Source organism: Taudactylus pleione, unplaced genomic scaffold (genome assembly GCF_031769625.1).
Source record: "Taudactylus pleione unplaced genomic scaffold, aTauple2 ptg000461l, whole genome shotgun sequence".
Lineage (NCBI taxonomy): Eukaryota > Metazoa > Chordata > Amphibia > Anura > Myobatrachidae > Taudactylus > Taudactylus pleione.
In genome coordinates this window covers 381925-396216 of record NW_028284863.1, presented here as the reverse complement: position 1 = coordinate 396216, position 14292 = coordinate 381925, and the positions used below count along the sequence as shown (strand labels likewise).

General features: G+C 37.3%; 1 protein-coding gene across 5 annotated transcripts in view; it reads left to right on the top strand.

Annotated features, from left to right (window-relative positions):
• ELMO3 (engulfment and cell motility 3) overlaps positions 1-14292 on the top strand; it is a 450596-nt gene that overhangs the window by 244568 nt on the left and 191736 nt on the right. For all 5 annotated transcript variants that reach the window (XM_088448606.1, XM_088448605.1, XM_088448607.1 and 2 more), the window contains exon 12: positions 4855-4983. In XM_088448606.1, the coding sequence (XP_088304732.1) occupies positions 4855-4983 (129 nt within the window). The remainder of the gene's footprint in view (positions 1-4854; positions 4984-14292) is intronic.

The window sequence follows — 14292 nt, the reverse complement described above, 5'->3', positions numbered from 1 at the left end:
CGAGGTCAGGTATTTCTGGGTTTCCTTGGAGACAATTACCTAGCTGCTAACTTCAACCTTGCACATTTACCAAGCATTTAATGACTTGGATAGTGTATCAAACTTATTAATTACCGGCATTCATTATGGGGGGGGGGGTTAAACTTCATCATTGCCCAAAATTTTACTTATTTACTTTTCACCATGACGGGGATCTAGTCTCCTAAAACAATATTTTCATTATTTTTTTAAAAAAAAACTAAATTCATACATATACTGTAAATACATCTGGTGTAAAAAACTGAATACAATTATTTTAAAATTGTTGTATATAGTTGGGAAATAAATTTCCTGTGTCTAGTAAAATTAATGATGTATTAAATGCTGAATGGATACTTTCATTGTGAACATCCAACTTAACATATCCCACCCCAAAAACACTCAATGGGAACATTGATCTGAATTGCTAATGGGAACTTATTATAAGACCTGTGTGGGTGTGAATATAAATTTAGATGTCAGCTAATCAAATTGGCCTTTATGATTCACAGAAACCATTTGATCTCGAAGTCACTGTTTAGACCTTCCGGTTCTAGGGTATTTGCCTCAAAAATACACTTCATTTCCATCCTGGCTAAATGATCCTTGATCCCCTTTATTCTCCAGTTCCCTTCTACTTTTTTAATCCCTATTATATTTTTAATCCCAGAAATTGGGCAGCTGTGTTTGTCCTTAAAGTGATTTTAAAGTGAATGATTCTCAAACCACTTTTTTATGTTCCATAGGTGTTCGCCCCATCAATCCTTCAATTTCCTTGTGGTCCTCCCAATTTATTGAAGACCACAGTTGCTATTGCATGTTATGAACTCTAAAATGGCGAACTCTCTCTTATTTGAATTTGATATAAATGTCTCAATTTTAGAGGTTTGCTTACAATGAGATCTACATACCAAACATGAACCGCATCTGTGGAATCCCCTTGTTTTAATTCTACATGATCTTTTTTCTGCGGTCACACTTTTTACTAATCTGTTTTTCAAATTGGCAGATTTTCTATATACAAATCGAGGTTTTTCAGGAATTAAGGTCTTTAAAATTGGGTCTCCTCTTAGTATGTGCCAATGTTACGAAAGATCTTCTCAATTTTCTGGTATTGGTTGTTAAATGTGGAGATGAATGGGATTACTGGTTTTAAATTTAGATCCTTATCTTTTTTATAGCTCAAGCATCTTGAGGGATTTCTCTCATATTTTCAATAATATTGTCAATTTTATTTTCATTATAACCTTTAGATATACATTTATTTTTTATTATTTGTGTTGTTCCTCAAATACCTCATTCTTAGTACAGTTTCTTCTTATTCTCTGAATTTGACCTATGGGAATGTTCGATAGCCATCTAGGATGGTGTTGGCTATCTATGCTTACATATGAATTGCTGTCTGTAGGCTTCACATAGTTCTTAGTGTACAGAACGCCTTCTTCGATGTAAATATTTAAATCTAAGAAATGTATATATTTTTTACTTTCATTAAAGGTTAATGCTATATTGAAGGGATTATTAATGTTATTTTCACAAATGGTTGATAAATCCTTTTGATCCCCATTCCATATAAAAAAAAAATAATCTATGAAGCAAATCCATATACCTATATTGTCTAAATACAGATTTTGCCACATGACATTATCCTCCCACCATCCCATGAAGATGTTGGCATATGCTGGGGCAAATCGAGTGCCCATCGCAGTTCCCTGTAATTGTATATAATGTTGACCTGCAAACCAAAAAAATGTTTTATTCAAGATGAAAGAAATTCCATCTTTGATAAACTCTATCATCGAATCTTCAAGTTTGTTGGGGCTTTTTTTGAGGGTCTGATATACTGTTTCAATCCCCAAGTCATGTTTTATTATTGTGTATAACAAACAGATATCTGCCGTTACTAAAATGGAATCAGGGAGAATCGTTGTTTGTTTCAGTCTATTAATTATGTCAATCGAGTCTTTGACATAAGATTTATTTGTGTCACTTCTGGCTGTATAAAGGAATCTACAAAGTGAGATAAATTGGAAGAGATCGAATTAATGCCGTAATAATCGGGCATCTGGGAGGGTTCTGATTATCCTTATGAATTTGTGGTAGTATATTCATTACCGGAAGTGTAGGTTGTTTCTTAATTAGATATTTTGCTTTTGATTCAGAAATACTTCCCTTTTCTTGGTACTTTATTGAGCTATAAAAAAATAAGGATCTAAATCTAAAACCAGTAATCCCATTCATCTCCACATTTAACAACCAATACCAGAAAATTGAGAAGATCTTTCGTAACATTGGCACATACTAAGAGGAGACCCAATTTTAAAGACCCTAATTCCTGGAAAACCTCGATTTGTATATAGAAAATCTGGCAATTTAAAAAACAGATTAGTAAAAAGTGCGACCGCAGAAAAAAGATCATGTAGGATTAAAACAAGGGGATTCCACAGATGTGGTTCATGTTTGGTATGTAGATCTCATTGTACGCAAACCTCTAAAATTGAGACATTTCTACAAATTCAAATAAGAAAGAGTTTGCCATTTTAGACTTCATAACATGCAATAGCTATAATGGTGTATATGCTATTGAATGCAACTGTGGTCTTCAATATATTGGGAGGACCACAAGGAAATTGAAGGATAGATGGAGCAAACACCTATGGAACTTAAAAAAGGGATGAGAATCATTCACTTTCAAAGCACTTTAAGGACAAACACAACTGCCCAATTTCTGGGATTAAAAATATAATAGGGATTAAAAAAGTAGAAGGGAACTGGAGAATAAAGGAGAACGAGGATCATTTAGCCAGGATGGAAATTAAGTGCATTTTCGAGGCAAATACCCTAGAACGGGAAGGTCTAAACAGTGACTTTGAGATCAAATGGTTTCTGTGAATCACAAAGGGCAATTTGATTAGCTGACATCTAAATTTATAATCACACCCACACAGGTCTTATAATAAGTTCCCATTAACAATTTAGATCAATGTACCCATTAAGTGTCTTTGGTGTGGCATATGTTAAGTATTTGGATGTTCACAATGAAAGTATCCATTCAGCATTTAATACATCATTAATTTTACTAGACACAGGAAATTTATTTCCCAACTATATATAACAACAATTTTAAAATAATTGTGTTCAGTTTTTTACAACAGGTGGAACGCATGATGTGGGGATCAGAGGGAGGAGCCTCGGCAAAGGGAGCATTGCTTGAGGTCTCCTAGACAACCATCACTTCCGTCCAGGGAAGGTGGAAATGATGTAAGTTCCAGGGAATCCAGAGAGCAGTCCACGGAGATGGAACGCATGTAACAAAAAGAGGTATTAACTCGGAAGTGATCATGGCGGAGAGCGCTGATTCACTTCCGGTCGGGTTGTTTATCATTGCTTCAACTAATAAAAAATGAATTGCACTGAAATAGGGCATGAGTATGAAAATGTTTTCATATTGTTACATATAAAATTATAGGTATTTATGTATAATGGTTATAAAAAAAACTAAGATTCATGTAATGGATTGAAGGTCAAACCCGCCCTCTCCAGAAACAGAAAGGGGGAGGAGATATTAGCTAGTGCTATAAATGTGTGCAAGAGACACCATCTAAATACATCCTGAGGAAGGCCTTTACATAGCTGAAACACGTTGATGTGGAAGGGGACTGTGTTTGGTGACCATAATTGGCTACAGAGGCACGTGTATTCCAGGAGAAAGATACCGGGAATAACATCTAATCATTCTGCTGATCATTGTGCCTTTGACAAAGGCCAAATATGGTACTAAGCTAATCCCCCTATTGATGTTTTTACATAAATTGATTGTTTGAATAAAACTGTTTTTACACTATGAGAGAAAAAAAAAATATTTTTGAGGAAGAAGATAAAAAGGAGATTCTCGTCAATTACATATATGAAGGGTCGAGGATCGTTAATCCAATTCCATTCATACACTGGCCTAATTGGGGCCTGAAAAGTGTACGCAGTATATATTTCCCTTTCCTATAAATAATTGAAAATAAATGATCTGCACTATGAGAAGTGTTTTTTCTGTGGTCATATAAAAGGAGGAGCCCTGCCATCAGGGTATCAACACCAGAAGATGATTACACCCCCCACCTTCCTCTTTTAAGCACTGTTCCCTCTTTTGGAAAGGAAAACAATTATATCCACAGTGACGATATAATAATATATGTCTATTTAGTCCTGTATCCTTGTTTATAGGGGCGCTGGTTCCAATGTGTTGATATTTCGATGTGGTTTGGTTGTTTATATAAGAGATCAGATTTCCATTAGATCTTCTGCCCTCCCTCACTAGTTGTTATGATTTGCTGTTTTCATTGTGAGTGCTCTCTTCTCATACAGTTTTTCTATTGCCTGCCCTACTGGGCATGGTGGTTACTGGATGGGTCCATTGTTTAAAGTTAAAGGAGAGTTGTAGACCAGCAAATGGTTTGGTATGAATGTTAGTATAGTTACTGTTATGCCCACATATGTCTTTTCCCTACCTTCCCTTAACAAACTGTCCATAAAACTAATGACATTTTTGCCCCAAGCACTATTGCCTGTTATTTAATTTATTATGTAAATTGTGTATAAGGAATCATTAGCGTTTGTACAAAATCGACCTATTGTTACTGAAGAACAACATTTTTTACTAACCTTGACCCAAATTGTGCCCACAGATGAACATCGTATTTTAGAGAAGGGGAGCAGAACCAGGTTTATATGCTCTAATGATCTCAAGTTGTATCATTGTGGGAGTCTGTATATGCCAGGTGATTGGTGATTTCCTTTCTAATGCATATTATTTATTAGCAGTGCTCAATTTTTAACTTGTAGGAGCAGCGTCAGCAACTACAGAACCTTCGTCTTGCTGCTTTTCCAAGTGAGGGGGACGAAGGAGGTCACATGACCTCAGAAAGGCGCCGCTCACTTTGTGCCAAGGAGTTCCGCAAGCTTGGTTTCGCAGTGAGTTCTTCTTTGGTTACTCTGCAATAAAGCCTGTAAACCTTATTACTGCTCCTATACACAGGAGCTACTTACTTGTATTACAGTTGTATCTTTCTCTGATCACTGCTTGTATTCCACCAGAACTGCTATATCTAGGCTTAAGTCTATTCTACTTGGCCATCAAGTTGGCCAAGTATTGTGGCCGTCTCAGCAGCATTTGACACAGTTGATGAACTGTTTCTTCTCCAAAGTTCTTAAACTCTATATCGGCTGAAACACATGACACTGTCTCACATACCAACTTATACTAATGAATAACGACACAAGACAACAATGTGGCTGTGAAAGGGTCAGCTTTTTGATTATATAAATTAAGTTTTATTAAACATGATAAAGGACATGTATGGTGACAAAAATGTTTAAAATGGCCCTACCATAACACACAATTCCCAACTATATCAACACTCAACAAAGAATAGGCTATCCACAACACAAACACTGGCGAGGATGAGGCATCTGCCCATACATCCTCGCCATCAACTCATGAGGCCAAGAACATTTGCTCGAACCTCACCGGAAAAAACTATATTAGCAGGATTAGGCCATCTGCCATTATCCAGCCCAATGGGGAATGCAACACACCTCGAACAAGACGTGAGGGCCCACCTGGACGGGTGTTGCCCCAGACCAGTTAGTATAGTTATAACTAACTGGCCGTTCACACAGCCACCAACCAAGGTTTCTCGAACTACCCTGCCACCATACAAATACACATAATGACCTACCTTCCACCTTTCAAAAAGAGTAACCTAAACCATATGAATGTCCCTAAGAAAGATGGCCATGCCTTCCTCATTAAGATGCACGCGATCTGCCCTAACTAAGTGCTGGTCTCTATAAGAGAGCGCCGGATGAGACACAACATATCCCCCCTCTTGACAGGACAGCCTACCCAACAACTAAATTGACTCTCCTGTGAGCTAGATCAATGACCCCAGGGTTCTGGGCACCACACGAATAAACACAAGGTGCAATCTCGGACCATAAAATATTACAAAAAGGCCACTGACAGCAAATCAAGTGACGTTCTAGCAACCAGTTTGTTGCCTCCCAGATGAATAATTAAAAACATGGGGTAACTAAATCTTCCCAAATATTCATCCACGGACATGATAAAAGACTCCCATTTCATACAACTTATCCCCAACCATCTAAACAATTTTAACTCTGGAAACTGTCCAAATTTGACTGAGAAAGGTGACCGTGCAGCCCAATAAATGAACGAATGCCCGATAACCCATATTCAAGATTCATCCCAACACAGACCTGAAACAAAAACGTAAAGAAGAATTACCATTAAAATCCCTAACCTCCTAAACCAAACAAACAATCTAATATACCAATAAGTAAGTGTAAATGTACCTAAAATGTCCCTAACTGTGGACAAAATTGGGCGCGGGTAGGGAAATCCTAACTAGATGAGAGGCAAAACACACAAAAAACCTCCCATGCGGGCAGAAGCCTTGATTAACACCCGTCAAGAAAACAAATTCCATGAGATGCCCACCAAAGGTGACGAGTGGCTAGTCCTGATGTAATGGCGATATACACCAGACTTCCACCTGCCCAACGCACAAATGTGGTCCATGGACTAACCAGCCTTGGAGGTGGCGCCAATTTGAAATGAGTAAGTACCATAATCAATTGGAGACAAACCAGAGGCAACGCTTCAAAACTCCGCTGAATTCAGTCACCAGCGAGGCATCAACCAAGGAAGAAAAAAGCAAATAATTAAACCTTTCACTGTTATCAATATATACTGAAACTGCTGCTCTCTATATAGGCAATCTACTCCAGACACAAGAAAATATAAATAACGTAAAGAAAGCGCTGGATCAGCTGATTAGTTTTAATATATTTAATACATCCCTATTGGTTCAATAAAAATATAATATTCCATCCATATACCAGATATAAGCCGATAATATTATATATTCATTAATCTAAACATATATCACAAGATAATGGGCCCACAGCACATAATAAAATATTACAATTAATTAAACCTTAGCATAAAACAAACAATGTGCACATAACATTTCTATCTGTTTAAAAACAAACCGTAAATGTTCTAACAACAGAAAAACCTCTACTGTTTGTATCATTTTACAGATACAATAGTATCAATAATGTACTCAAATCCAAATTCATACACATCAGACTATCAGCAGTCTCAATTCAAACACAATTGTAACAATAATATACTTAAGGGAGGTATCCACTAGACGATAAAGTTGAACGATTGAACGATAATGATAAAATCGTTCGATAATCGTTCGAACATCGCTTGCAAATCGTGCAGTAATTGTTTCTAACGATGTACGATGTGCACTCCCGCTGGTCGTTTGATCGTCTCCTCCATCGACTGAACATGCAGGTCAATTTCACTTGATTGCTTACAAATCGTTTACACATCGTTCAAGCTGAACTATCAAATGATGAAACACTATCTGCCCACTATAGCTGAAAGCTCTCAATCACAGATTGAAACAACAGTTTATCGTTAGATCTTTTGATATTGTTCAGAGTGTCAGATCAAATTTCAAGGGAAACTTCAAGGGAAAATCGTTAAGAGGTTGGACAGGGATAAAATTGTCTAGTGGATGCCCCCATTAGATGCAAATTGATGCAGAACCTTTTACTGCCAAAGTGCGTTTATGAGCAGTATGTTGTTTCAGACCATCAGCAGTCACAATTCAGATATAATCCTGAGTTTAAAAAGAGAAAAGCAAATATATATATATTTTAAAACAGTTTGTTTGTTCCCTTAAGCAGTATTATACCCTGCTATTATAGGTACAATTAGTTCACAGTCTCCTTCATGAGCCTTTAGGCTACGTTTATAGTGAGGAAATTCCTCTCAGTTGTATTAGATTTTATATCCAACATGGCCCATGTGATGTATTTAAATCAGAAAAGAAAGGATTCTGCATGTAAAAAAGGAGAGATAAAAAAAAATATATAAAATCCTTTTACCGGGATTTGTGTCCACCTTACCTGGAGATCTTTCAAGCAATAAGCTTGCTGCGGCTGCACACTTTCATTAATTGTGCTGTTACACCTGTGAAGTATTCAGGTGGCCACGTCCAAACTCCGTGGGATCCTCCGGGCAATTAGCCGGCTGTGGCTTACCTCGGTAATAGTCACTGATCTCTGTGGGTACCCTTCAGAGTGGTATTCAATACATATGTATTCGTACTGCCGGCGTCTCTGGAAGATAAAACGCGTTTCTCCGCCTGTCAGCGGCTTCCTCAGTTAGTGTAATCATGTAATGCCTCAGACACTCCTTTTATTGGTCTCACGGAGGTAGGCGCATGCGCTCTTTATTTTTTATCCACGGCTCATTTTGTACTTCACCTGTGTAGCACAGATCGAGTATATAGAGTCCTATTTGTACCTTTTATAATCCAGATAGTTCTTCACTGTGTTGCTCATAACAGTGAGATGTATATTCACTTTTCGGTTTTTAATTTATCTCTATTTTATTTATCGGAAAATATATTTTTTAAAACAGTTATTAAATCATATTTTTTATCTAAAAAATTAATTTATTCTATATATTCTACCCATTTATAGTTGTAGTTAATTTATATAAAATTTTTTACACACCTATTCAAACCTTAACTGATATGTAACATAGACTAGTACCTCTACTTACAATACAAATATTTAAACAAACATGACCTATAATATATATATATATATATATATATATATATATATATATATATAGTTGACATAAAATTTGCAATGTCGACAATATATTCAAGGCCTACTAGTGCAAATATTTATACAAATATATATTAATGAATAAATTAACATTAATCTCTCTCTCTCTCGCTCTATGTATGTATATGTATATATATATATGTATATATATATATATATATATATATATATTATAGAACACTTAAAAAATATAATGAAGAACACCAAAGCTCAGATGGCCTGTATCAGACTCATATATATGTTTACTAATAATTTTATGTCAATTCACATACATATATGAACCTGCATGGGTTCAGGGTGAATAATAAACCATATCATGCAATATAGTAGACAGGAGAGCATATATCTAAATCCACACCTATAAGGAGGGATATAGAATAGTGAACTAAGGCCCTGATTCAGACCCACTCGCGAGCGGCTGTCCGCTCGCAAGTGGGTCGATGTTCTGCACTGAGCATGCGCATGACGGAGGGAGCTCCGTCGTGCTAATGCGCCAGACGCGACGAGCGAAGGAAAGTCCTTCGCTCGTAGTGTCTGATCAAAGGGGGCGTGCTGTCGATGTTGATTGACACCACACCCCCTTTGGTGGGCGTGCCGGGGGCGTGCCTCCCTGACGGGGGCGTTCCCACGGGAATGCCTCCCGTCAGAAGCCGGCCCACTGACATCACTAGTGATGTCAGTGGGAGTGATTTTGGCTCTGGTAGAGCCAAAATCACTCCGGGGCTTGCGGTTGAAAACCTCAACCGCAGGCTCCGGCTCGCAGTTTCGATGGTCGCGATGGTCAAGACCATCGCGGCCATCAACTGCACACTCGTATAGCCTGTGGGTGGTGACCCACAGCTATACGAGCGTCCAGGAGGACGCTCCATTTTTATGGAGGGCGGCCCTCATTCAGAGCGTGCGCTCTGCTCAGAGCGTACGGCTCTGAATGAGGGCCTAAATCCCTAATACACCACCTAGCCCAAAGGGTCCTTTGATCCTAATTGGTACATAAAGGAATTTGAAGACATTATATAGATCTACATCTAATGGACATTATTTAGTTCGATGGTATCATTTAGACCATCTGGATATAAAGTACCTAGTTGATATATCCAAAAGGCTTCTCTTTTACAGAGACGACTAAATCTGTCACCTCCTCTTATTGTAGTTTTAATCTGTTCAGTTCCTGTGATGTTATTTTCTTTATGGGAGGATTCTTTACAATGAACAAAGTGGCTAGAAAGGGGATGAGTTTTTATTCCTTTACATATATTTCTCCAATGTTCCATAAATCTGATATTAAGTTTACGAGTAGTCCTCCCTACGTACTGTTTTCCACAATTGCACTGTATTACGTATATCACATACGATGATTGACAATTTATAAATTCCTTAATAGGGAATCTTCTCTTATGTACAGATGACATACATTCAGTTGTTTTTTGTTTTGTGTGAAGACACGTTTTACATCGATTCCTCCCGCACTTGTGGAAACCCAGTGGTTTTGTGGGTAAGCCAGGTATTCATACTGTCAGTATTTTTACCTGCGGCCCTTCCAAAGTGACTATGTACAAGACTAGATTTTAAATTATCAGACCTCCTGAATATCACCTTACCACCTAGATCAACTTGTCTTTTCAGGACTGTATCCATTTGTAAAATTGATGAGTTCTTTTTTTATAACAGATCTAATTTCCTGTACACAATTATTACATTTGGTAATAAATAGTGCTGATCTATCACTAGTAGGATTTCCTCTATTGTTTCCTTGTATCTCCTTTTTCCCTTTTTTCTCCATATCTAGTAAGTCTTGTCTATTTATTGATATAACCTCCTCCAGGGCTTTTTCTAAAATATTTACTGGATAGCCTTGTTCTCTAAAGGAACTGAACAGTGATTTCTGAGCTTCGGTGTTCTTCATTATATTTTTTAAGTGTTCTTTAATATATATATATATATATATATATATATTAATTAATGTTAATTTATTTAATTAATATATATTTGTATAACTATTTGCACTAGTAGACCTTGAATATATTGTCGACATTGCAAATTTGATGAGAAATATATACATATATATATACAAAAAGCACTAATCCACGGCACTCACCATTCCTAGTTTTGGGGTGCAACATGGTATGTGACCACATTTTTTAAATAAAAATCACAGGGGCTCTGCACTCACCATAATAACTAATAATAATAATAATAATAATCATAATAAACAGTGGGGTTTTGGTTCATGAATTGATCAATGCATTTAAGCTTGCAGCCCATTGTCACGAGACCCCACTTTACTGCAAGTCCCTGCTCTATTGCTCAGAATTATAACATGGACATAGCCATCACATTAGTGTTACACTCAGGGTATGCTATCAAGGTTTAAAGCTCACAGCAACTTTGCTTTTAAATGTGAGACAGTTACCAAGAACACCTGTTGCAAAGCACCTAGGAAAACAGCTGACACAAATTAGATAACTAGTTAAGAGGGGTGCATGAGAAAATGTTTATTATGTTTAGTATGATTTTTGTGATCACATTGATCAATTCATGAACCAAAACCCCACTGTTTATTATTATTATTATTATTATTATTAGTTATTATGGTGAGTGCAGAGCCCCTGTGATTTATAGATATAGATATATAGATATAGATATATCGATATATATATATATATTATAGGTCATGTTTGTTTAAATATTTGTATTGTAAGTAGAGGTACTAGTCTATGTTACATATCAGTTGAGGTTTGAATAGGTGTGTAAAAAAGTATAATATAAGTTTAATATAAATTAACTACAACTATAAATGGGTAGAATATATGGAATAAATTGAAGCAAATTAATTTTTTAGATAAAAAATATGATTTAATAACTATCTGTTTTAAAAAATATATTTTCCGATAAATAAAATAGAGATAAATTAAAAACCGAAAAGTGAATATACATCTCACTGTTATGAGCAACACAGTGAAGAACTATCTGGATTATAAAAGGTACAAATAGGACTCTATATACTCGATCTGTGCTACACAGGTGAAGTACAAAATGAGCCGTGGATAAAAAATAAAGAGCGCATGCGCCTACCTCCGTGAGACCAATAAAAGGAGTGTCTGAGGCATTACATGATTACACTAACTGAGGAAGCCGCTGACAGGCGGAGAAACGCGTTTTATCTTCCAGAGACGCCGGCAGTACGAATACATATGTATTGAATACCACTCTGAAGGGTACCCACAGAGATCAGTGACTATTACCGAGGTAAGCCACAGCCGGCTAATTGCCCGGAGGATCCCACGGAGTTTGGACGTGGCCACCTGAATACTTCACAGGTGTAACAGCACAATTAATGAAAGTGTGCAGCCGCAGCAAGCTTATTGCTTGAAAGATCTCCAGGTAAGGTGGACACAAATCCCGGTAAAAGGATTTTATATATTTTTTTTTATCTCTCCTTTTTTACATGCAGAATCCTTTCTTTTCTGATTTAAATACATCACATGGGCCATGTTGGATATAAAATCTAATACAACAGAGGAATTTCCTGACTATAAACGTAGCCTAAAGGCTCATGAAGGAGACTGTGAACTAATTGTACCTATAATAGCAGGGTATAATACTGCTTAAGGGAACAAACAAACTGTTTTAAAATATATATATATTTGCTTTTCTCTTTTTAAACTCAGGATTATATCTGAATTGTGACTGCTGATGGTCTGAAACAACATACTGCTCATAAACGCACTTTGGCAGTAAAAGGTTCTGCATCAATTTGCATCTAATGGTGCATACACACGGTCAGATTTTTATTTGAACGATTTTTATTAACGATGGACGATTTAAACGATATTGGACAAATCTGACAGAAAACAAGGGTGGAAATTCAAATGAGAAAGATTGGTCCAAAGTTAATGATTGACAGGGAAATGCTGGGTGTGACTACCATGAGGGAATACAAAGCTGGGGGCCATTTTAAAGCTTTGCATTTCTTGCTCTGTGGCTAGTTTGGTTCGGTTTATACCAGCTAAACGTCGTTGCATTGCTAATTTGCTCTGCTTTGTTTTTGGCTTGCCTTTTACAAAGTGTGTTTATTGTGCTATAGTGATATGGATCCCATTCGTCAGCGAATGATGGTGGCCTACGCAGGAGTCGCAATTTTGTCTGAGAGGGAGAGGGCCGAGAGGAGGAGGCCTCGCTCTTGCTGGACAAAGGAGTGGCTTTTGCGGAGGGATACCATGTCCCATATGCCTTTGCTCATGGAAATCCGTGAGAATAATCCGGATGACTACCGGAATTTCTTGCGGATGGACGACGTCATCTTTCAGGAGTTGCTGCAGTTTGTAACTCCTGTTATTCAGTGACAGGATACGAATATGACTAGGGCCATATCGGCTGAGGAGAGGCTGGTGGTTACCTTACGATATTTGGCTACCGGAAGATCCTTGGCTGACCTGAAATTTGGTTTCCTCATTTTACCTCAGGCGTTGGGCGTCATCATACCGGAGACGTGCAGGGCCATATACCAAGCCCTCCAGCCCCAGTACTTAAAGGTATTTTAAATTATTATTTTTATTTGCATGTAATGAAATACTGTTTTTTTTTTTTTTAAACCAACTGACTGGGGTAATAAATTTGTAGGGAAAAGGTCGGAATCGGCTCAAAAATATCGGCGATGACATTATATGTTTGCCGATTTTCATTATCCCCGTATTCAATATAATTTAATTACATTTAATTAAACTTTTTTTTGCCGGTGAAAAGTCAATGTAAAATCGGGGGATACATTTTTGCCTGCCTTTAGCAGTTTAAAAAAAATGCAGAATTTGAGTTTAGGGGTGCAGGCTTAAAAAAAATAGCCTGCACCCTTCAGAATGACCCCTTGAAACGATCTGTGTCCAAAAAAAAAAAAAATCGGGACACCCCAAAAAAAGCATTTTGAATTTGGGGGCCAAAAAAAAAAATGTTGGGCAACAAAGTTAAAAAATAGTGAACTTGACTCTGGGGGGGTCCCCAAGTATGCCCCAGGTGTTTTTTTCATTGCAGCTCTTTGCGCAAGTGGATTTTTCATGATTTTTTCAAGTCTCTTTAGCAACTTTAAAATATGCTGACCCCCATTTTGAAGTACCCCAAATTTGCTGGGCATAGTTATTTTTCCCCCCAAAAAATTCTAAATGCTCTTCTGCACCACTTTCTTCAAAGTCGCATTTTTGCACTTGCTGCGGCTATAAGAAACCCCGACTTCCTTCAGGAGTTAAAAATGGGGGTACCCATAGTGATCCCCCATGTCTAGACATCATTAGGGGGGTCCCTAGAATATTTCCGGAAAATTCCCGTTTTTGTTAACCTGTAAAAAAAATTTGTAAAAATATTGAAAAAAAATGACATAAGGTGCCCCCCCCCCAAAAGCCAAACCAGCCCCAGGCTTACCAGCCAGTGGTGGTTTCTAAAAATACAGGGAACAAAATGTGTAGGGTTCCACCGTATTTTAGAAACCAACACCAGGTTGCACTGACTAGTGCTGGTTTTAAATATAGGGGGCAAAAACGACGTGGGGTA